Source organism: Ambystoma mexicanum, chromosome 7p (assembly GCF_040938575.1).
Source record: "Ambystoma mexicanum isolate Mex_15411 chromosome 7p, UKY_AmexF1_1, whole genome shotgun sequence".
NCBI classification, from domain to species: Eukaryota; Metazoa; Chordata; class Amphibia; order Caudata; family Ambystomatidae; genus Ambystoma; species Ambystoma mexicanum.
In genome coordinates this window covers 67,787,557-67,813,822 of record NC_090939.1, presented here as the reverse complement: position 1 = coordinate 67,813,822, position 26,266 = coordinate 67,787,557, and the positions used below count along the sequence as shown (strand labels likewise).

At 46.4% G+C, this 26,266-nt stretch overlaps 1 protein-coding gene across 1 annotated transcript in view; it reads right to left on the bottom strand.

The window, feature by feature from the left end:
- Positions 1-26,266, bottom strand: part of LOC138525697 (glutamine amidotransferase-like class 1 domain-containing protein 3, mitochondrial) — a 341,329-nt gene that overhangs the window by 264,580 nt on the left and 50,483 nt on the right. The window contains exon 2 of the mRNA XM_069635791.1: positions 3,945-3,997. Coding sequence (XP_069491892.1) covers positions 3,945-3,997 — 53 coding nt within the window. The remainder of the gene's footprint in view (positions 1-3,944; positions 3,998-26,266) is intronic.

The window sequence follows — 26,266 nt, the reverse complement described above, 5'->3', positions numbered from 1 at the left end:
TCTGCCTTCGTCGTGGCGTGCGCCGCCTCGGGGCTCGGATCCCCAGCTTACTTCCTCGCACCCGCTGCCTGCGTTGTGTAGCTGGCCTGTCGCTACCCTTCACAGCCAGGCTCCATGTGTGTGCCACGTACTTATACTCCACACAGCTGCTCCGCTCCACTTCACCGATTCAGGCTGCCAGTTATTGTCCCATGTCCTCACGATTCCGGACCCTGCGGCTAGCTCCTCACTGTGATCTTGCCAAGTTTCATTTCCTCTGGACTACGCGTCCGTTGGAAACATTGTTGCCCGTCCAGCTCTTCCAGATACTAGGGCTGCAGTTGGTCATCCAGGCGGCTGCCGCCTCTGCAGCTGTGGTTCGCCACTGCTCCCGGCTGCCTGCAAGCCGAAGCGACGGTCTGTCCAGGGATCCCTTTCATGTGTGTTGGGCTCCGCACACGCTTCCATCCATCGTCCCACCAAGCATTCTGGCCCAACTGAGCCCGTATCTTGTTACAGAGTATCCCAGTACGCTGCACCATGCAACATTGCCTGCGCTTCGCTACTGTCGCATTTCCATCTCAAAGCCGACTGATTCCTTTGTTCTCACTCTCCGCCGGCCATTTTGTATCCACCTTCTTCTCTAACACTCTAGCAATCTGGTAATATGTAGAACTCCGTCTCAGTACCTCCCGTGGGCTTCAAAAGTTCAGCAGGCATGCTCGTCACCTTCATAGACAAGCATATTTATTTTCAATAGTCGTACGCATCTATAACTGCACTTTCTGCAAGGATCATGGCAGGATTGCAGGAGCTCCTCCGGAACATGTCTTCCTACATGGCCCTTGTAGCCACGCCCCCCCTTGGGGTTACTTGTGTTTTAGGCTTTCCCCTTGGCACCCAGGTAGGTGCACCCACACATGTGAGGTATCGTTTACATCGGGACACCTGTGGGAACGCTGGACGGTAAGCCATGTGTTGTTGGTGGCGTGTTTTGATGGGTGAGCCGAGTGAAATGTGCGGAAAATGTGTTTTTTCCCACATTCCAGATTTTGCGGGGGTGTCTGGGTAATAAATTCTGGCCCGATTTGCGCAAATCATACCTCTGTGGATTCCCACGGGTGTCCTCTTTTTGGAAATGCATGGGGTTCCCTGTTTTCCTTGGTGGCTTGGACACCCGAGGCCCATATCTGTATGATGTGAGAGTGTGCAATTCAGGTGTGAAAACAGACTTGGGGTTACTTGTGTTTTAGGCTTTCCCCTTGGTGCCCAGGTAGGTGCACCCACACATGTGAGGTATCGTTTTCATCGGGACACCTGTGGGAACGCGGGACGGTAGGCCATGTGTTGTTGGCGGCGTGTTTCGATGGGTGCGCCGAGTGAAATGTGTGGAAAATGTGTTTTTTCCTGGTCCTCTTTCTAGTTTCAATCATGACTTGGACTCACTTCTTTCTGTTCTCTCTCCATCTTCCTCCGTTTTCTTTCTGCTTGGCTACTTCAATCCATCTTTCCACCATTCATCCTCCCTGACTCTCTTACCCCCCTCTTGTCCTCCTTCTCACATCTTTGGTTCCTCTCTTGATATTCTCTTCTCATCTGTACCACTCAATATCCCTGTCTACTCACATCCAATCTACTCCTCTAATCATCACCTTCTTTCTGTTTCCTCCCCACTGCCTTTTAGTCCTTCTTCCCCTTCACTGACCCTTTCATTCTATTGTTGCGACCTATGCTCCTTTTCCTCTTTCACAAATCTCCCCTCTCTTGCCTGTTCTACTCCACCTCACGCACTTCCAGAGTCACTTCAGACTATGGTACATCTACTCTGCATAATTCTCTTCTCTCTACTACCCTTCTCGTCCTTTTACTCCCTCTCTGAAACCCTCACAACCATGGCTATCTCCCACCCTACGGTATCCTGGTACTCTTTCCGCAAAGCTGAATGGCAGTGTAAGAAAACTCTTACTCCCTCTACTCTCACTACTCTTTCTGCTTTTGATGCCTCCTATGATTACCTTCTTCTCAGTACCGGAAATTCGTACTTCTCTCACTTCATCTATGTTCCAGCACCACTGTCGTTTGTTTGTTACTCAATAAAATACCTTCTCCTTCCCCCCCAGATCCATCAATTTCTTCTAAACTCCCCTCCACTGACTTTGCAGAATATTTAACTTCCAAAGTCTCCTTTCTATGCTCCTCTTTTGTGCCCACTTCTTCCCCTTCCTTAGCAACATCTACTTCCCTTGCATCAGCCTCCATCCCACCCTTGTCCTCTTTTAAAACTCTTACCAACTCTGACACCGCCTTTCTCCTCTTGCATGCCTCCCACAGCATCCCCCTCTCACCCTCTCCCCTTATCCCTACCACATATAGTCTATCATTCCTCAGCTTACCTCTATTTTTAAATTGTCTATCTTACCTATCCTTCCCTTCTCCCTTTAACGACACTACCATCATTTCTATTCTCGAAACCCCACTTTTGACCGCTACAACTTTCAACCCGTTTCTCTTCTCCCATTTCTCTCTAAACTTCTGTAAAGGGCCATCTACTCTAAAGTCTTATCTTATCTTCATGCCCATTTTCTGTAACCTCCTGTCAAATCTGGAGTTTGATTGGCATATTCCACGGAAACCGCTCACCGACACGTCTCCAACTCTCCCCTCGGCACAACAGACTTTAATCTATTCTTATTCTCCTTGATCTTTCTGCTGCATTTGATCATGTCAACCACCCCTCACTACTTTGTGCCCTCTTTTCTCTTGGAGTCTCTGGTAATGTTCTGCAGTGGTTTCGTTCCCATCTCTCCTCTTACACCTACTTGGTATCTTGGGCTAGTTTTACCTCTTCACCTCCCTTTACATTGTCCCTCTGGGCTCTGTGCTTGGGCCACTGCTATTCTCAATCTATATTATTCCTCTTTCTGCACTCATCCAGTATTTCAACTTCACAGACCTTCCCTTTTTTCTCTTTTTCTGACTCCCTCCATTCTGCGTTCACTGCCTGTCTCCTAGCTGTTAAGTCTTGAATGTCTTCTCACTTCCTTCATCTCAATCTATCCAGAATTTAAATGCGTTTCTTTCCTGCATCTTCCCTGTTCTCGCTTGCTCTGATCTCTTTTTCCCCTCCTGCCTTTCCCTCTCTTCACTCGCCCGCAATCTTGGTGTCACCTTTGACCCTTCATTATCATTTTCTCATATATTATTTCTATACTTTATGTCGAATAAGACCCTTTCTCTCTTTCCACGCTACCAAACCTCTTATCTCCTCCTCCATTCTTTCCCATTTTGGACTACTGTTTTCTTTTCTAGTGGGTCATCTTACTTGGCTTGGCTTTTTTTACCTCATCAATCTTCTATTACCTCTCTCTCTCCTGTCCATCTCACTCATCCCCTTTGATTTTCGTCTCCTTTTCCATTTCCTCACTATTGTGTTAAATACTACCATGGACGCCCTTCTCATTTTCTCCACTCTCGTTTCCGTTCTTTTCCCTTTCTCGCTCCCAGTCTCGTTCTTCCCCCTCACGTCACATCGTCTGCTCTAGGTTAAAACTAAACCCCATTCCGTTGCTTTTACTCTGCACATCCATTTGTTTATTTGATGGACTGTCCTTTACATACTGTTAAGCGCTTTGGCTAAACCGCTATATAAAAGCAATACACTTTTTTTAACAAAATGAACTACCTGTATAGACAAAAAGCAATGGCACATAGCTTCATCAATAGTATTGTAAGTTAAAGTTATCAGATGTGAAATAGTACAGACATTAGGCAAGTGTGTCATTGATTCAATCCTAATGTTGGTGATTGCACTATTAAAACATAGTATTGCGAATTATACAACTGTAACAAAATCAGAGAAAGCACAATTAACTAGGATGGGTTGTAACGAAGGGAAGGGAGAATAGGAAGATATTCATAACAAGAACAGAAACACATCGACTATAAGCCTATACTCTTACACTTACGCTGAAGCTTCATGAATCTCTGTCCCGTCAAAAACACCACACCCAGATAAGACCTGTGAAAAGAGAAGTGATCCAACTTTACTTTATTTACTTGTATAGCTCACCATAAAACCCGGAGGCGTGAGGGCATGACAAACAAAGATCATGCACAGGACAGAAACAGCTAACAGTATACAATATTGTTTGAAAAGCAATGTCTTGATCCTTTTCCTAAATATTGTTATTGAGTCAATATCTCTAAGGCCAGGTGGGATTGCATTCCATGCTTTAGGAGCTGCCATAAAGAACGCACATTTAAATGACTTGTGTACGATTGCATTTGGAAATTTGTAGCTGGTTTGAGTTATTTGACCTCAACGTTCTAGAATTAGATTTTTTCCTCAATGCTTCCATTAGATAACGCGGGCCCAATCCCTTCCAAGCATTTATGAGCAATAGTCAGCAGCCGAAACTGATTCCTAGCAGCAATGGGAAGCCAATGCAATCCCCGCTTGGACTCCGACACATGGTCTCTCTTTTTAACGGCAACAATAATTCGAACTATGGTTTTTTGTAGTGTTTGAAGTCGAGAGACATCAATCTTGGCTACTCTGGCTAAAAGACTACTACAATAGTCAATCTTAGACCCAACAAAAGCCCTAGCAACAATCTCGCAGTTGGTTTGGGAACTGTAGGGTCTAAGTTGGGCCAGCAATTTAATATGATATGCTGTAGAAGACATCAGGCTGTCTATGTGTGCTTTCATGTTTAAGTTCTGATCAAGGACAATATCTAGAGTCTTTACTTTCTTTTTAGTTTCTATATCACAACCAGCTATTAAAAAGTGTTTAAAGTCTTCATCCAATTTATTTATTTTATTGCTTGTGCTCATTATGATCAGCTCTGTTTTTTCTTTGTTGGGCGGCAGGCCATTTTCCATCATCCATGATTAGATGATCTCGTATGTCTCATTTATCCTTTTTTCATCCTCCTTATGTTGGCCCAACATGGGAATGACACGCTGGGTGTCATCTGCAAAGTTAGTGAACCTTATGTTATTTTTTTTCAGCAGGTTGAAGAAAGGAACTGTTAATATGTAATATAGCGATGGCGACAAGCATGCTCCCTGCGGAACGCCAAACTTCAAGAATACAGGAGTAGCCTCTGCCTCCCCACTCCATACTCTACAGCTATGTTTGCTTAGAAATTATGTAATCCAACGATTTTGCATTTTTCGGAAAATCTTGCTAACTCCTTTAACCTGGTGACCAATTTACCATGGTCCACCAGGTCAAAGGCAGCAGAAGAAAATCCAGCAGCATCAATGTCACCATCTGCCCCATATATTTATATGCTAGAACAACCGTGATTTTAAATCCAGTAGCACCGTCTCCATACTGTGTCCCTGTCTGAAGCCTGATTGCCACTTATTCAAAGTATGGTGCTCATTCAAGAACACAGAAAGTTGCATGCAGGCCACACGGTCCAAAATCTTCAACAAAAAGGGTGTATTTGTGATAGGACGATAATTTAGAGCTGTCGCTAGACAGAGAACACGCTTTTTAAGAAGTGGAGTAATCCACACATTCTTTAAGTCACTAGGAACATGGTTCTCCCGAAATTATGCATTTACAAAAAAGTGCACCTATCAGCTGTGGAGCGCATTCCTTAATTACCATGACCGGGCATGGGTTGCAATTTGTTGGTTTCAGATTGGTAATGATTTCAGCCAACTCAGTTTCTGTTACAGGTTTAAAATTAAACCGGTGTTCATGACTCTCTGATTGCTGGATGGAATCATCTGTTGATATATTCTCTGTTATATGATGGGTTTTTCTATTAGCTTCAATATTCCCCTTAATTGTATTCATTTTTCCCAGCAACGCATCCTGAATAGTATTGCACCATGCAGCATTCTTTTCAATAGTGTCTGTATTAACTGTGCACGGTTTTTCCAATTCCTTTAATACTTTCAAAAGTTCTTTTGAACTTGACTCTGCTTTTGTGATCCTGTCATCATAAAAGTTCCTTTTTGCTGCAATCACAGCTTGTCTGAACTCTTTTAGCTGCAATCCGACAGCCCTCCTGCTCATGAGTTCATTGTGTTAATTTCCATGCACAGAAGTATTTCTGTTTAATGGCTTTCAGCTTTTGTAAATCTGCCAAGAACCAAGGATTACTTTTCCTCTCAATCACTTGCTTAGTTTTCAGAGGAGCAAGTGAGTTAGTAGCTTCCTGAATCATCTGTTTATATATCCCTGTCATCTCATCGCAGGTTTTAAGATTCATAATTTTTTTAGATAAAGAAGTTAGCCGTGGCTCTAGTGCCTTAGCTGTAAGCTTTTTCAGATGTCCAGCCGTTATAGAAACCTTTCCTTCTGTTTTTTGCTTAATGGGTTTCTCTGTGTCTACTATGCAATGTATAAAAAAATGGTCTGTGTCAACTGGAAAGTGTACCTCTGTGTAGTTATCCAAGAAGGAAATAGTTCACTCAATAGACCCTGCTATTTAGACTATTGATGAGTAGTACTGTCGAGTCTCTGTATTTAGAGATCATCGTGTGTTGGTCTATGAGTACCCGCTATCGATCCTGATAGGACAGGAATTACAAAGAAGTCAAAAGCAATGAGAAAGAAGAAGGAATTAATCCATGTGTTTGATTTACTTCACCAAACAATGTTTTGAAAAAAGTTTAAACAGAAAAATACAAATCACAATTGATTGATCATTATACTGACATAAAAACAACAATCATGGGTGTTTAACAATCAGTTGTCACTTTATACAAATCGATCAATATTTAAGTGTAAAATGCTCAATATAAACTCAAATAAATGTGAAGATATTGTAGTCTGATAAAAAGGAGAGAAAAGTAAATAAACAATTTGAGTACAAAGATGTGTTGTTTCAACTTATTCTTGAACCGTAAAGGATGAAAAAAGAGTGCATAGAAAGTATGAAGAAGCTAATTCGCATTATTACTTTGTATCAGCTTTTGTGTGCAATTCAGATTTGAACACCTGCCCCAAGTGTAGGCTATTTGTCGGTGAGCAAATTGTGACTAGGGTCTTTGTTGATACTGGAAAGGTTAGGGTCTTCCTACTACCCTAGGCGCAAACGGTAATTAAGAAATACATGTTGTGTCAGGGTCTTATTATTAAAATATTTTCATAACCAATCTTTTCTTAGCCAACGTGGAAAGATCTGACTTGACAAGATCTCAAGTTGGGGAACCAATCCAATTGTGATAGTTCCCGGTAAACTTCACGTTTCGGCAGTCTCAGGCTACTCGAATACCGCCTTTGTCAGGACTCCATGTCGAGGACCCTGTGAACAAATACATATAGTATATGAGTAGTGCATGCTTCATAGAGTGCCTGAGTGACCTAAGCACTTGAACAAAGTTGGTTATATGTAACCACCTCTAGGCGCCGGTAGTGCACTTACCTACCGGAGCTCGATCCCAATTCCTGAATCTGAAGGGCCATGTGGAACGGCACATGTGGCTATGGCGGTCCCATTGTAGAATTATTCCATGGGGATTGCAGTGAAGGGAGCCTGTCGGTTCAGTTGCTCTTGGCGTGTTGAAGGCCTTGTGGGGTGCTGCCTTGAATCCTGTGTATGTTCCTATAGGAACATTTGTAAGATAAATGATTGGAGCTGGTTGGAGTTTGATATAAAGTTTATGTATCCCAACATTTTAACATAGAAGGTAACTACCCCTATGGGCAACCAGTAGTGTATGGGTAAAAAAATGGTCCAACCAAGGACATGGGAGGATCTGTAAGTCCTTTATTTTAATGTTGTGTGTGGCTATCCAATCCAGGATATTACCTTTTTCATGGGTTGGCATAGAAACATGTTGTTTAAAGCCCAGATTGTCTAGAGAATCCTCCAGCCTCTTGGCCATGAGGTAATTCTCATTACCCAGCCACAGATGTAAGTCTCCAAGAACTATTGCCCTGGTATTGCTTTTCAGTAAGGGCAATTAATGGCTGCTCAGCAGGTTAGCAAAGTCCGGCATAGGGGTAAGCGGTCCGTAAACTAATAGCATATTTATAGTAGTTTCAGCATTTGTCCGGATTAATATATGTGATCTCAATTCCATCACTAATTAGAGGCTCTCCCTCCCAGACATCAAGGCTGGATTTAAAATTAAATGCTACCCCTCCTCATTTTCCTGTAGCTCTAGATTGCTGTACCATGCTATATCCACCTGGAATAGCCAATGTTAAAGTAGGTCCAGATGCTTCATGACTCCAGGTCTCAGTGACTGCACATATATCAACATCTTGACTACTGACATATGATTCTACTTCTACTGCATGCTTTAATAAGGACCTATTTATTTATTTATTTGCAATTTTAAAGCGCTCACATAGCCCGGGAGCATCGAGGCGCTGAACCTAGTATTCAGTAATAGCAGTTTGAGGCACTCTGCTGCAGATTTCAAACTAGTATCATTACCTCTGGTCCGTTTTGCGACATTAAAGCCGCCTACAGAAACATCCTCATCACAACTGCCACCAGCCCAGACGAAATCATCAAAGACAAAACTTGGTGCTCCAGTATTCAGGCTGCCCTCCTTAATAAAATCAAACTTCTGCAAGATAACATTCAATCACAACGAGATACTTTACCCAAACCTGACAGTATGCCGATGCCCAATCCTACCCCCCTGCCCACTTCCAACCCTCTTTTCTCCTTCAGAGACGTCACAGAATCTAAAGTCGCTGACCTCATCCAACACATCAAACCATCCACATGCAAAGGGGACATTTGCCCGCCTACCATCATCAAAGAGTGCGCCAACGCCCTATCCCTCATCATCACAGCATTTATCAATGCATCCTTCGCCACAGGAACCGTGCCACAAAGCTTGAAGGAAGCATGGGTCCGTCCACTTATAAAAAAACATCTCTAGAGCCAACATGCCCTAACAACTACTGGCCCATAACCACTGTCTCCTTCCTTCTTACAATTCTTGATAAAGCTGCCCACACACAGATCCAACACTACCTTGAGTCCAATGCCATCCTAGGCAAGAGACAACAAGGCTTCCGCAAAGGTCATGGCACAGAAACTGCCCTCCGACCTAAAAAAACAAAAAAACAAATCACGGAGATAATGGACAGGGGCAAACCAGCCCTTCTACTACTCCTAGACCTCCCTGCTGCATTCGACCTGGTTGCCCACAACATCCTCACTTCCCATCTATCGAACGCAGCCCACTTCTCCAATCATGCAACCTCCTGGATAACCTCCTTCTTGGAGGGCAGAGCCATGAAAGTTTACTCCGATCAGGTCAATGCAGACCCCACTACCATCCACTGTGGAGTTCCCCAAGGATCCTGCACTGCCCATACCATATACAACCTATTCACGAAGCCCCTCTTCGACAAACTGGATTTGCTCGGCATATCCTACACGATCTATGCTGACGATACACAGGTACTCCTCCCGCTCACTGGCGATTATGACCAAGATAAGGCAGCCCTCCTTCAAATGTACACTACCATCCAAACCTGGATGGCAACTAATGGTCTATGCCTTAATGGGGACAAAACTGAGTTAATCATCATAGGCCCCAAGGAAATTCTGCCTAAACAAAAAAATATGAAACTTTAACATTGACAACAGCATCATACCCATCTCTTCCTCTGTAAAAACCTTAGGAATATACATAGACTCCACTCTCTCAATGACCCGCCAGGTCAACACCATCTCCTCCGCTGCTGGCCACACCACCAAACTCATTAATGCCATAAAAACCTTTCTAACCAGCCAACATTGCCCGAGCCACTATCAGAGCAAAACTGGATTACTGTAACACTCTCCTTGCAGGCCCCTCAGCAAAAAACATCAACAGTCTACAAATGGTACAAAACAATGCGCTCTGAGCAGCCCTTAGCATCCCCAAAAGAGACCACGTCACACAGGCCAGACAAGCTGGCCACTGGCTCCCCGTCAAAGAAATAGTCGACTTCAAGATTCTTACCCTCACACACAAATGCCTCAGTCTCTCTGCTCCACTCCACCTATAAGAAACCATCACCAGAGTCACCTCCTGTATTTCAGAACGTATGCATCTCCGTTAATGCTAGTCCTATTGCTAATGGTGTAGCATGAAGTGGTTGTACTGCATGTGACGACGGCTGAAATGGAAGCACAGGGAACCAGTGAGCAGGGTACTGCCCTTCCAAAAATGCAGTAGGGTAATTTCATGTGCAGAATTTTCCACATCTGCTGCAGCCAACAACAGGGGCACTCCTATAGGGCAGCAGAGCTCAAAAACTTCCTTGCAGACCATATGCCGCACTACAGACCCTTACCCGGCAAAGGGCATTGTATTGTGCACGTACTGCAACGTGCTACTCTACAGAGGGAAGGTACTTGGAAGTGCGTGGGAAGGGTCCGTCCGGGAGCATGACTATGAAGGTGAGGGCCACCCAATATTTCCCTCTCTCTGCACGTCCCCTATGTTATTCATGCAGGTGCTGCCCCTTCCGTACCGGGCCTTGCTTGCCGTTCCTTATGTGCCATGTGTTAGAAGACCAAAATAAATGGAAAGGAACTGGGAAAGGAAGAAGGGAAATAAAGAAAGCTCCTTTAACAGTTGAACAATGGAATTGCCAATGAACGGATGCAGGGCGCGGCGCACCGTATACGCTCCATACCATGTACGCAAAATAAAGGGAGGCGTGGCACTGTGCAAAACACTATAGTGGAATCGGGTAGAAAGGGGTTTGCTGTAGAAAGAGGTTTCTTTACATGTTGCAAAGCGTTTTGAAGAGTGTAAGTGTGCAACACTTATTACCAAAATTCTTCCAATACTTTCCAGAAGGGCAACAGGGCAATTTGGATATGGCGTGCATAAATCGGGATGACAGTCATAGCAAGATGAACGTTATTGGTGGGAAAAACTGTTTGTGCTGTGAAACGTCATATTCCCATGTGTGAAGTACGCCATTGCCACATGCCGTAGAAAGGCACAAATAGACTTCTTCACAATGTACCGCGCTTTCTCCATTTGCGGACCAAATGAAAAATAACGCAGCCATATCAGTGTCTGTGTAATGCGATAGAAAGTTATTCAGGAGATCGGAAACAGACGCACGGCCTGGGCAAGTGCTTCCATCATTGCTCCTCCTGTAACATGCTGTGCAATGTTCCCTCCACAATGAACAATGTCAGCATGTTTGCACGTTACCAAAGTGTCGCACAGACAAACCAAAATCAGTCACTTCATTGTAGGTTCTCCATAGCAGTACGCATCCACATGACAGAATGCAAAATGACCAGCCACTGCACAGTGTTTTCCACTCACTTTCAATGAATGTATTTAGAACTCCCCCAAAACCTGTATGCTGTGGCTCGTGAAGCACACAGCCATAACCTCGCCCTCTGCATTTCTGTCGACAAATACACTGTGTACCACAGTCTGTGCGTACAAGCCACACCCAGAACCCTTATTGACCAATCCCGTAGCCTCTACAGGCCCATTTGTATGGCCGTCATCTGCAAAAGGAGAGTATGTAACACGTGCAACCCTGCAACTATCTCAATGTCGGCTGACTTTTCGTGCTGTGCATGCACAGGAGTGCGGGAATACATTTCAACCAAGGTAGGGGACGTTGTTCGTTGTGGCAGCTATGAAAAGAGCCTTTTTTGCTGAAAAGTGCTTCCACAGAAACACCTTTTTTGCAGTTTTTATACGTATTTTTGTGTTTTATACGTCAGCCCACATTCTTACAATAGGGTCTTCAGTGCAGCCTGTAGATTGTGAAACAAAATATCATTGCCACTGGTCAACAAAGACATGCCATTTGCTTTGAAAAGGTGTATATATCGAGAACCAATGTTCTCATTCTCACAGGAGAACATCCCAGCACTCAAGAAGTCACACATGCTTGTGTTGACGAGACCACTTCCGCCCTCTGGCTGGCGTCAGGAGTCATGGGAATAGTCCCATACTATTCTTGGTGGGATGCATGAGAAAAGCACCTTGGTAGTGGGAAAAATGCGCTTCACTGCTTTCATCAACTTTTTCAGTTGACGGTACACACGGGAACAAGCCATGGAACCCAAATGGAACACTCCATACTGCACGACCACACCATGTACTGTAGCTACAGAGGCCACTCATTGACATACTGCAAGCACAGGGCCGAAACTGCACACATAGCCACAGCACCACAAAGCCTCCACTCCCTCCAAATCGAAATTGCCATGAAAGCCGTTTTCACCACCATACTGGAACAGATCTTCCACAAAGGCATCATCGACTATCAGGGCAGTATGTCTCTCCATCGCTGCCTGCCACTCTCACTACACAGAGTAACAGAGAAAAATATTGCTGCCCTTTCATGTGACGCACACCCGGAGCACCTGATTGGACAATCCCCACAGTCCGATTTCCATTGGCCAGCATGGTGAGAAGTGCAGAATGCAGCACGTGCGCTTCCCCAAGTACAGCGAGGGCCGCGCCCCAGCAAAGCAGGAGGAGTCATTCTTCCTATTGCTTACCTTTCCTGTGACGCACACCCGGAGCACCTGATTGGACAATCCCCACAGTCCCCTTTCCATGGCCATCCTCAAAATCCCCGGATGTGGCTTTCGTGCTGCGTGCGGGCGTGGGGCAATAACTTGCAACCAGGGTAGGGGGAGATCGTTGTAAGGGGTGGCTCTAAAAGAGCATTTTTTTGTTTTTATTTTGGATGCTTGTAGAGAAACACCTTTTTTCAGTTTTTAATTGATTTTGTGTTTTCTTGTGCTCACGTTGTTACAGTAAACCCTTCACTGCATCTTGTAGACGGGCAAACAAAACAGCATTACCAATGGGCGACAACGAAATGTCATTTGCTTGGAAAAACTCCACATTTCCATTTCCACAACTAATGAGGTCATTGTTGCACAAGAACATCCCACCAGCGGACAAAAAAGTATACATGCTTCTGTTGATGAGACACTGTCCTGCCTCTGGCTCGGAACAACATCCAGGAGCACTGTCCCATACTAATCGTGGTGTTATGGATGAGAAAAGCACCTTGTGGCAGTGGGAAAAAGCCTCTTCACTAGATTTAGCAACCTCTTCAGTTGACAGAACAAACCTGAACAAGACACGTAAACCATATGCATATTGCTGTAGTGGAGGACGATGACATCGGCAGTAGCAAAAGTGGCCAGGTCTTTGCAAAGTGCATGCATGTCAGCAAAACTGCGCTCGTAGACAGCGTTCCACAATGCGTTCACTCCTTCCAAACCGAAATTGCCATCAAAGTGTCTTTCCAGGGCATACTTGTGCAGATCTATCACAAAGGCATCACCCAAAGTCAAGACAATGCATTTCGCCATGTCAGCCAGCCTCACTACGCAGAGTGATGTAGAACAGTATGACCACCTCTTCCTGTTAACCACACCCACAGTACCTGATTGGATAATCCCCAAAGACCCATGTCCAAAGGCCAGCATGGAGAGAAGCGCAGATTGTGGCAGTGTTCTCTTCCCAAAGTACCACAAGGGCCACATCCCAGTAAAGCAGGGGCAGTCCTTCTTCCCTTTCCACTATCTTTTGTCCACCACTACCTCAATGGGTACGGGTAAATAGGCACACACGATTCCACCAATGCCATCCAAGACGATAGCATCTAACAATGTCAGTTCTGCACAACACTTAATAGGTACCGTTACAAAATCAGCCTGCAAGTGTTCTGTCACTCAAAAGCACGTGCAGTAGACAGTTCAGTAAAAGATTGCAAGATTTGTGCATCCACATGCCTTGACATGCGCACCCATCACCATAAAATGGAGGTATGAAAACTTTGTCTACTGTATGTTTACTGCTATGTTATACATGCCTCTGCGCACAGTATCTGCCACTGAGCGTCCATTACGTTCTTTAAAAGAATACTGTCTTTTTTTCCCCATCCCCTACCGTCAAGTTTCACTTCAGTGGTGTGTGCTTGTAAGTTTTCATTTATCCATATCATACATTGTAATATTGAAACATGAGCTCTCTACTTTACTTCCGGCAATGCTACGAAATGTTTTCCCCACTAACCCATCTCATACATAAATCGTAAAGATACGCCACCAAAAGGAGCACTACATGTATCTTACCAACCTAAAGCAAGTTTCCAAAAGGTCACTGTCTGCACATCTGTGCTTCTGGCTAGGCTGCACTATTGCAACAGGCTTTTTTTAAAATCTGCCCGCTTCTACTCTCCGCCCTCTGCAACACATCCAGAAGAGGACTGCCCGGCTTGGGATGGTATCTCCTCTGCACTGAAATGTCTGCAATAGCTCCCGGTGGCTGCAAGGAATAAGGTGAAAACCCTCTCCATTATGCACAAGGCCTTCTGGGCCCTTAATACCTTCAACTTTCACTTAGTATCTCTGTGCCCGAGCTCTTCCCTCATCCGCCTCCAACTCCATCAGGGTCAATCGCTTCTGCAAGCAACCCGTTGGTGGTAGATGTTTTTTTTCCAGCTGGGGCCTCCCTCTGCAACAGTCTCCGTGCCTCCCTGAAACTTGAGGATAACCATTGCCGGTTCCGGAAGCACCTCAAAGCCTTTCTCTTCGCGTCTGCTTCTTCTCCTCCTCCTCCTCCCGGCTGACTGCCTGGTGTAAACTGATTCTGCACTGGGTACCTGGCGACTCTGAGATGTCGGGCCCATGCCACCTCCCACGCCAAGCAAACCCCTGCACTGCCTTTCTAGCAAACCCTGCACTTGGGGACTGTTTTCGGTATCCCTAACAGTTCCTGTACCACCTGATGAGTGCACTTATCCTTGCACTTGTCACAAGCGGCCCGTATTTGTACTTATTGTCATTTCTTCTTCTACCCATGTACTGCACCTTCCCCTCACCCCACCCATGCACTTGGGCGATGTACGTCACACCTGGCCTAGTAGATTTGTTGTCTCTTCTGCCCTCTGTTCCCCCATCCCTTGACTCGGTGCACTTTGCTGAACATGTGTATAGGCGCATTTCACATGCCATAGCATACAATTGCACATCATATAATATCATACACAGAATGCATTCATAACAGTAGGCTGCCAGTCACTTACCTTGTACACTGCACAGGTTTTTGTTTTCTCTCTGTAGTACCCCACTTACTGCACACTTTTCAAAAATTATCGCTCACAAATAGCACTGCATTCATGTTACGCACTTCAAACAAGTACATACAGTTCATGCATACACACAGGATGCCTGGCCATTAGCTTGCCCACTTCCACCATAGCCTTCTGCACTTCTTTGTACAAAGGGACCTTCGACTACACTTTTTGTGTACACACCACAACCACAAACCTTATTGAGTGTATTTCGCTCCACAGTCCCATTTCCATGGCTCCCATTCTGAAAATGGCAGGATGTGCCATGTGTAATCCTGAAAGTACAGCGGAATCCACGGAGTGTTCGTGCTAGGAAGGAGGGGGGGAGAATTGAGAAAGAGGGTAGGCGATTTGGTTTGTAGTGGTCCCTCTGGAAAGGTTTGATTTTTTTCTTTGTTTTTGTGTTTTTTACGTGCGTTTTCCTGTTTTTTACGTGCTTGCAAACCACAGTTTTTGTTTCTTCTCTTTGTATGACTTTCTGTTTGCTCCTCCTCCTTCGTTTGTTACCGAATTAAGGGCAACACTTCGTGTACAGTGTATGTTTTGGAAATTCATACTGTCATAGTGGGTGGACAACATGCCATCAGCGCACATAAATGCAGACATGCTTCTGTTCATAAGACAACTTCCGAGCTGTGGCTGGGGACAAATTACACTGGCATGGTCCCATACTCCTTTTGGGGGAATCGGTGAGAAAACGACCTTGGCAGTGGGAAAAATCTGCATCTCTGCAGTCATCAACTTCTTCAGGTGATGGGGCAAACATCCATACGAAATGTAACCCAAATGTAGACCTCCATAATACACCACAACAACTTCACCAGTAAAGATGGAGGCCAGATATCTGCAAAGGTCAATCATCCGACCAAAACTGCACGCATCGAGACTGGCCCACAAAGCGTCCACTCCTTCCAAACCGAAATTAGCACCAACGCCTCTTTGCACGGCATACCTGTACAGATCTGGTACACATGTATCACCCATGATCAGCACTTTGTGTATATTGGGAGAATGAAGTACCACCCTTGCCTGTGAACCACACCTTCAATACATGATTCCATAATACCCACATTTCCAGTCGCATGCCCACCATGCGGAGAATGGCAGGATGTGGAGCTGTTACGCTCACCTGGCTCCCACAGAGGCGTCGATCTGAACTGGACAGCTGCGGTCTCCACCAATGTGACGCATAGTGCCGAGATGACGGACTGGACTGGCCCACCTAGCTTCGTTTGCTTGTGCTTGGCCCGTAGGAATATTCTTCTGCAAATGGAGAAAGGGAATTAACCACCTGTGGAGTTGAGCGTTACCCCCCCCCGCGCTGTTCTCCCCACTGATCACATTTTATGTTCCCTCTTATATTCTCACCTGATGGTTTGGAAAGAAGAGCTCTCCATCCTGCATTGAGTGCAGGGGTGCGTAATAACCAGTTGCTTCACTGGCTCGAAGGAATTGGTGAGTTCCAGAACAATATTGACTCTGAGATTCCCGGCAAGACGCCGTAAGTATGCAGTTCGTAAGAGTTCAAATGTCTGACTTTCACTCTTGTCGGATTCCTTGCAGGTTGCAGCTTGACTCTAGCGAAGAGTTCCTCGTGGCTATCGGTAATATTCAGATAAGGATTTGTATTATCCAACGCAGTTCGATAAAATAATGTCAATATGTAACCTGTTGCTTTCTCCCTTATTCAGGCGCTGAGAGAAAGTATGAAGTCTCGGGGAATAATACCTCAGGCGGTAAAATCAGGTAAGTCTATTGTGGTGAGGAGGTTTTCCCTTGTTTGTCCCTTTGTTTCACCTTGCTGTCCTTTTGTTTCCCCTTAGGGGCCGGGGTTCGGCGAAGATGCAGTGGAAGCTGCGCCGACCCGTGAAGAGGAATACTAGCCCTGATGGTAAAATCAGGTAAGTCTATGGGGGGTAACTAATATTGCCTCTGTGTATTCCCTTGGCTCACCTTGCTGTTCTTGTCTTCCCCTTAGGTGCCGGAGTGCGGCAGGAACATGCAGGAGGATGCGGTGGAATGTGAAGATGCTGCGAAGGCCGGTGAGTTCAGCGCGGCGCTGCAGCAGGCGAGGCCACGCGCACAAGATAACTTCTTTCTTCCAGCTCGAAGGGGCGATGGATCGGGAATTCAGGTAAGGATCAAAGGTATTGCTCTTGTTCTAACCTTTTCTCCTTCTTTCTCCCTTTTTTTAGGAGCTCCGGACTCGAGGCGGGCATGGCAGAAGACTGGATGCAGACTTGCAGGCACAGTGAGTGTTACGCTGCTGGATGCAGAATAACGCGAAGCGTGTGCTGCTCTTCGGGCGTGGTTTAAATAGCCCCCAAAGTAGTCCCAGGTAAGTATTCCTCCCCAGCCCCACCCGAGTGAAAAATAGTCCCTAGGTAAAGTAGTCCCTTCCAAGCATCTTTTGGCTTGTAGCTCTTGCAGCATGGTCTGCATCAGGTAAGTTTTAATCTATGAGCCTGGCGCCTATGGCGCCAGGACTGACTCTCCATATGAGCCAGGCGCCATAGACGCCAGGACTGCACCCAAATAGCCCCTAGCAGGGGTTGTTGGGCTTGCTTGAGATAACTTGATGCCTGCTTCCGGGGTTGCTGGACTTGGTCTGGGTCCCCGGGGGTAGGCATCATGACAGGCGCGCGCGCTTTCCCAGCTACAGCGAGGGCTGCACCCCAGCACTGTTCTTCTTCCAGCACTCCCGCATTGAGGATTGTGAAATATGCAGGCATGCATGTACCAGTCACAGCCAAGAGGGCAGCATTCAACACTATAATTTCTGTGCAGGACTCCATATTTACCGTTCAACACATCATGCCTTTGACCATGCACAGAAGAGTCTACTGCTTGCCAACACCCATCACAACATAATGGAGCCATGCATGAGAGCATGTGGCCATAAACCACAATCCACAAACATAACATAGCCAACAGCACTCCTACCCAAACCCAGCACCATAACACAGTGATGCATGGAAACATGTCACAGTTAGCAAATTCCACAAACATACCACTGCCTTCCCCACCCCTACCCACTTCCTTGCACAAAGTATAATGTCTCTGGAAACCAAGCCGCATAATCCTCACAACATTGGGCCTACTCCCAGAAAGCTACACAAACCAGAATGTCCAAGCACATCACACATTGACTTCAACCCTACCCTCTTGTATACTGACAGTGTTCCAACACTGCATCCAGTGGGCACACTGCAAGACTTTTCACTGCACAATCTCCAGCCATACACCGAAAACTGCAGGATGTTGCAACAATGACTGCACACATGGAACCAACAATGTATGCATGTCAGCACACTTCTGGTGCTCTATGAAGAGTAAAATGTGTATTGCAGTGGCTGTGGTGAAGACCTTGGTTTTCGGTTGCATGGCTTACGGCCTATGGCCTTTGGCCATGCACCCAATGGTTTAGGCATTGGCCTCACCACTACAACGTAATGCAGCCATGCATAGCAACATGTCATTAAGTACCACAATCCACACACATACCACAGCCACTGGCACTCCTACCCAAGCTCTGCACCGTCATACGGCTATGCATAGAAAGAATCACCTTCTACCTGAATCTACAAACTTAACACAGCCTCCGGCATCCCTACACACTTTCATTCACATACAATGGTGTTACTGCCAACCCAACCAACCAATAGTATTTGCATGTCAGCTGACTTCTGGTGCTCTATCAAGGGTACAATGTGCTCCACAACCATTCTGTAAAGGTGAGGAGTCTGTGACAGATGCAGTGCAAACTGCATTGCTGCGGTGGGTGTGGGCAAGGCCTACGGCCATGCACCCAATAGTCTAGGCCTTGCCCACACCCACCGCAACATAATGCAGGCATGCATACCATCATGTGCTCACGTACCACACTGCACACACGTACCACAGCCACCGCCACTACTGCCAAACCACACCGTAATACAGCTATTCATGGAAACATAACAGAGCCTCCGGCACCCATACCCACTTTCATTCACATAGTACGTCTCCCAGCTCTCTATCCAGTACAGAAAAGCAATACGTCATACTGCAGTAAAGAAGTCACCACTCCGCGCAATAGACACTATGCAATCCGATGCAATATGCAGTTTAGTCCATCTCCACTCGTATGCACGCACTAATGAAGAACTGCGCCCACTTCACACCCTGCAGTACCCATGCACATAGAAGGTGCACTACATCCCTACCCTCTTCAATACTGTCAGTATTGCAATACTGCACTCAGTGGACTCACTGCACAACTGTTCACTCCAGTACCTGCAGCCATGGATTATACACTGTAGGATGTGCTAAGAAGCACAGAATCCATGCAATCAACCATCTATGCAATGCTGACATACCACACACAGAAGGGAACAATGTCAAACCTAATTCCAACCACGGCACATAGCTGTCGTTGCAAGGCCTCCATCCATGCAACACACCGGAGTACACGCTATCTTATAATGTGCATGTCTTGTACAATGCACTCCCCTTCTGCAAATGAGCTCCCACCAGTCACCACGGAAGTTAGGTCTCTGCACCAACTATTGTGCTGTAACGAAGCCTGCCTGCATGCAGCACACATGGGAGGCGGCTGTGCAGAGACCCGCGAATTGGCGCTGTACGCAAGGACACGGCAGGCACATCAACGTCTTCGTCCACCTATTGACATATCTCAGATGATTCACTTCTCACTCCCCCACACTTTCCATCCCTTCTTCCCACCATCACATGGCGTAATATATGTTGTGCAATGCACTCCACGTCTGCTATTCAGGTACCAGCAGTCAGCATGGTAAGAGGTCGCAGCACAAGATATCGTGCCGCAACGAAGGCTGCCTGCATTAACCACGCATAGTTGGGGCATGTGCAGGGACCAGCGAAGTACGCACGGATACTGCAGGCACGCCAACATCTTCGTCCACATATTAATCACATATCTTTGATGAACCACTTCTCGCTCCCCCACCCTTTCCATCCCGTCTTCCCACCACCACATGCCATACATTAAGTTTGTCAGTCCCCTTTTAGGCGGTGCACTGTCCTCCGATACACCATGGCAGCTTTTCCCAAAAACTTTGATGCACAGCATGCTTCTCTCCAGCCAACCACCAGCCGCATCCAAGGTTTATTGCCAGCACAGTGTACTGCAAGCCAATGAGCCTTCTGTCTGCGGAGCGAACAGGGAAATGGGTCAGCGGAGCGGAGCCAGATATCACACATTTTCTGAGACGTACATTTCAGTTCTTTGAAAAAAAAGTACTGGTTGAATTTCCACCAAACACACAAAAGCATGCTTTCTGACCCAAGCCCCCTCTCTTGCTGCAAATTTGGTGCAAATCCGTCCAGCCATTCGTCCTGTAGTCGTGCGCAGTTTTTGCCCATTCAGTCTATGGGGGAAAAAAGAAATGTGGGGACCCCCCCCTTTAGTTTTCCCCACCCTGCACCAAACATCACCAAACTTGCTGCAAAATTTTCAGAGCGGGCCATATACTTTTTTTGCAAGGTTTGGTGAGGATTCCTCCAGGAGGAGCAGAGTAATAAGCCGCTGAAAAAGTGGACTTCCTATGAGTTTAGCAACTTAACCATAACTACACGCCCACTACTGCGGGCCGTGTAATTATATATATATACATATATGCATACACACACACATACAGACGGCACAATTTCACTTTTGCCACCACGGGGCGCACAAACATCCTGGGGATATGTTGTTTGGATATAAAAAAATATGCTGAGAGGCTCTAAATGTTCCCTTTGAGCTGGGGATTTTCACCCTTCTGGAAAAGGTGCAAGCCCACCCCTCTGCCCCCTCTCCCCTAGAGGGGCACATCCAACAATGCAAAGAGTTGTTCCCAAAGCAAAGGAAAAGGAAATCTGTGCTAGTAGGAGTGTGTCACGGTAAGGTCTGAAGGCGGGAGGAAGAAATACTTGCTGGTAGAAGTCAAGATGTGGGATGGGACCTATATCCATGCAACTGGACTGTGTCCAGGATGCAAAAAATGCAAGCTACTAGCAAGCCACGCAAAAGTCACTCGCCACCTCAATTCTATACATATACAAAGCACCGCTTTCTTACTCGCCAAGAGTCAAGTATCACTAGTCAATGGCTTGTGTTGAGTGGAAATTAAGCACCACCTTACACTATTTGAAAACAGCACAGACTGACACGTTAATACAGCTGTCCCATTTGTCTTTTAGTGGAAACCCTCATTGCTATAGGTGTTAGCCCAACCCCTTCATGTAGGAGTAGCTATAAATGTGGCTTCAGGGATAATAAGCAAGAGACGAGTTAGTAGGTTAGAGGAGTTAAGAAAAAGAAAAACAGCCCATTATTTTCATAGAAAGATATCCCATTGTGTAATGAAATAACCCTTTGCCCTAACAGTTAATCCAACTTATTTGATTGTGTTTTGCTGATATTCGGTGTAAAGCATTATATTGTATTGTGTGCTCTGCTGATCCTTCATCATCTAGGTGTAAGGATGTCAGGAACGAGCCAGACATGCTTAGAGGCTGACTACTTATTAACATCATTAAATCCTATGGTGTTCTTATATACAAAGCTAAAGAATTCAAGGGTTTCCTGGGTGGCAGGTGCACTTAGGTTTAGATTGTTCTTGGGTCCTACTTTCTAGTGATTAGATAGCTGCAGTGCCTAGCGAAACAGAGACTCTCCCTGTTGTCTCTATAGTCTAAAACTCATGAAATGGTTGTTTGCTATGCTCATGCACTTACCTTCGAATAGGGATTGAACAGAAACATAAGTCTCAGTGAGTCTTATATAAGATGTGTAATATATTGCACTCAGATGACACGTTTTTGGACCACTGGTCGTTTTCAAGGGTTTTGATTATGCTAGAGTTATTGATAATTCATGTTACATAACTGTGTAAATGTGTTAAAATCACCAGCATATCATCATCCATTAGAGTTTGGCAAAGTTTCATCCACATAGTGAATAATGATTGGAGATTTCAGCAGCAATCATGCCGACACCAAAACAAAATCCATATGTTGCATCACATTTCAAACAAATGAATAACTGTTGTCGAAAACCAGTAGAAAATGAAGATTGTTTAAAACATTGGTTTGATAGAAACAATACATTTCAAATGTGGATAAATGAACATAACACATTTTTTCAAAACACACAGATTGTTGTCGAGAAATATCATTTGTTTAGTCAAATGCCAATATCCAAAAGATCAGACCATATCAGTCATTGAGCCAGAATCCAAATTCACACACAAAGACATCAATTATGATAAGTCTCCATACATTTGATGTTGAGTCGTTCTGTTCATTTATCCATGTTTGAAATGTATGGTTTCTATCAAATCACTTTTTTAAACAATCCTCAGCAAATAACCATTTCATGTGTTCTCATATACAGATGACATTGAAATAATTCTATATGAGATCTAATGAACTGAGCGTTTCCAGATTTGTTTTGGATGTGAACTTAGAGCTTGAATAAAAACCTAAACATGCAGGTCCTCGGCCACTGAACCAACGGCCTAACGACCGGTGGGACGCTCCCTGCACTACCAAAGTGGTAAAGTCTTGGGGGGGCCACAGGGGAGACACAGGAGGAGAAGGAGGGTGAGACAGGCCCAGCAAGCCCCACCAGCCCAGCCAGTGGTACCACGCAGGCAGCCCCCAAACCCTCGCATCAGAGCCAGTCCATTCAACCTACCCCGTGAGCAGATCCACAACCTGTATCGTCTGGACCGGTACACCATCACCAGCATTGTGGACATGATACACGCCGACATAGACAGCTTGATTGAAATACGAACTGCCATCCCCCTCTACTGAAGGTAGTATCTGTGCTCCACTTCCTGGCCACAGGCACCTACCAGCAGACAGTGAGGCACATGCATGGCATATCACAACCCTTATTTTCTCGCATGCTGAACCAAGTGCTGGATGCCCTCCTAAAGCACTCAAGGAACTACATAACCCTACCACAGACTGCCCAGGAGATCTTTGACACAAAAGTTGGCTTCCATGCACTGGCAGGCATGCCAAATTGTATTGGTGCACTTGACTGCACCCATGTAGAATTGGTGGTCCTGCATGCCACAGAGGCGGTGTACCGCAATCGTAAGCTATATCACTCCATCATGTACAGATGGTATGTGACTCCTGCAAGATCATCACACATTGTTGTGCCCGATTTCCCGGATCAACTCATGACTCAATGGTCCTGCGGAACTCCACGCTACCACGCTACATGGAGCGACATGCAGGACGACGTGACCGGCTGCTTGGTAAGTCGCATGACAGACACATGGCAGTGTAACGGGGGGAGAGATGCACACACCACCATGGCGTCATTGTTGTGGTGACAGCACAAGGTCCACATCGCAAAACACTGTGCCCAAAAGCATCCCAGACTGAACATGACAACCAATCCCCATAGCAATGATGGAAGCTGCACACCAATTACAGCATGCCTAACTTTCAACCAGCCCACATCCCACAACAAGTCCACCACCCATCATCAGACCTCACCCTCCGTAACACAATCCAGCAACATGCTGAGAGTATGCACATTGTAAATGTCCAGAGCAATTCACAACACAGGATAAGCATCCATGAGAGTGCACAAATCAATTCAACCAAGGGTATACACTGCTTGTCACAGGGCTACCAGCACAGTAGCGCTGCATGTTACCATAAGAATAATAAGCGCAGAATGACAAATAATGCTGAGACGTCTGCCAACTCTGCCAGTAACACAATTATACTAATCACTATACATCACATAATGATAACAAACACAAATCGGAATGCATCCACAGTGCATGAAGAACATCAAGGGAGTGTACACCCAGTATCAACTGGAAGACGCAACCCACACCATAAGACCATGGCACAGCACACATTGTGGCAAGGTAAAATGTGTGCATACAACCAGGGACACGTGCATGTGAACAACAGAAATCTGCAGGCATGTGTGATAAGTGCAGGTGTCCATCAGGAATTGACTTACACATATCTTATTTTGCACCCATGCAGGTGACAGTGGCTATCCCTTGAAGATGTGGCTCCTCACCCCTGTCCGGAACCCGCAGTGCAGGCACGAAGAGGACTACAATCGTTCCCATACCCGTACCCGTGTGGTCATCGAGCAGACATTTGGCCTGTTGAGGGCACGTTTCCGCTGTCTTAGCCGGTCGGGTAGGGCACTCCTGTACAGGCATGAGAAGGTGGCCAAGATCATCATGGCATGTGTCATGTTGCACATGTGAATCCGACGGAACGTACCTTTGGCCTCTGACATTGAACAGCAACCACCAGGTGAGGATGAAGAAGATGAAGAAGATGGGGTTGTACATCATCCCGGTGGAGATGCACATGAGGGACGTGCTGCGCGCCAGTCAGTGATAGGCCAATACTTTTGAGACACATGGGTGCAGAGGGTGCCATGAATGTGGGACTGAGGGCACTGGGTGTGGGGGTACATGGACACTATGCACTGTAAACCAATAAATAAGACATACACAATAAAGAATGTCCAGTCAAGTATTTTTTCATGTACACAACGGGAGTATTTAACAGGAAAATGTTGAAAGTGCTCTTACCCCTCACAACTCCCCCACAAACCCCCTACCCCCACGACTCCCCCACACATGGCATGCAATGTTATGCCACTCCAGTCTGCATAGGTGTGCAACTAATGTCCTGTGTCTGACTCCAGGGGTGGCATGTTGAAGCGGCGCATGGTGCGCACAGACCTGTGCAGGGGGCTTGTCTGTGTTGAGCTTGAGGAAGACCCCGTGGGTGCATGCTCAACTGTCGGGGCAGGACGCAGAGCCTCCATGGCATCCGCAATCCTGCAAAGGACCTGCCGCACTGCCGACAGCTCCTCACAGATCTTCTGTGTGCTTGCATCTATGGCCCTTTTCATGACCGCAGTGTTGTCTCTGGCCTCCCTCCTCGTCACATCACCATCAGTGACATATTGCTTCACTAGGCCGTTCAACGCCTGCTGGCGCACCTCCATCGGTGTCATCCTGAACTCCCCGTCCCAGACCGCTGTGGAGGTGGTTGGCTGGTGTGGCAAGGGGCCCTCAGGGACACTGACCTCGCCTTGGGAAAGGACCTCATCGCCACTCTGTGGCGCAGTGGCAGCTGCCTCCCCAACCGAACTGGTAGCTGCAGACAGGGTCCCACCGGCTCTACAGCTACGGATACCACAGGTGTTGGAATTTGGGGAGTAGTGGATGAGCTATGACGCCCCTGTTCCTCCTGCCATCCAATGGTGCCTTTCTCCTCGGTTGCTGATCTGCCTTGTCAGTGACCTTGGAGGTGGAAGGCCTGTTGATTTCTTCCCTAGACTTGGCCCTCTTGGTAGGTGTGGTGGCCTGTGCTGCAGAGTCCTCTGCATCGCTGTCGGTATCTCGGCCTGTGGGGGACCATAAGAGGGACGGCATCAGTGATGGTTGTACACGCATCATGCATACAATGGTATTAGTCCAGTTGTACACATTTGATGACTTGCTGTCCTACTCTTGTGGCATACAGGTTATCTGCCATTTGGTGGGGTTGCTCAGGCATATGTTAGGTTCAGACATGTGTGAGGTGGTGTCTGCTGTGAGACATGCCTTTGTGTTGTGGACTGCGTACAGTGTGACACATGCCGTTTCCCTGTCTGCGGTGTGTGTCAGGTATGGCATAGGCATGCTGCATGCATGTGGATGTGTAAGTGCTGGGGACGGCATCTAGGCAGAGATGTGTCCATGTGTGTGTAATGGGCCATGCATTGCTTCTTGGCATGGTCCCATTGGTGGACTATCATCATACTTTGCAATACAGTGTTTTCTTAGGACACTCACCTCCATCTGCCTATGACGTGGCTCCATGTTCCATTTCTCCCACACCTTTGAAGTGGGAGAATGGGACAAGAGTCGCACCAATCCCCTCACGCCCCTGGCCTAGAGGATCGCGGCCCAGACACCCGCCACGAGAGGAGTTTGCCTATCTACCAGACGACCAAATACCCTGGTACAGGAACATACGGATGTGCCCACCAGCCTGCCCTGCCCAAACCGACACCTGCGGCATGGATGAACTCGACTGAACCATTCAACAGTAAATAAACACATCGTTAGAGATGCCATGACGACCTAGCCAACGGTCAGAACACCCGTGCAAACATGCACACTGGACACTCCCACACCAATCCACACGAAGAACATATTCAGTGCTATG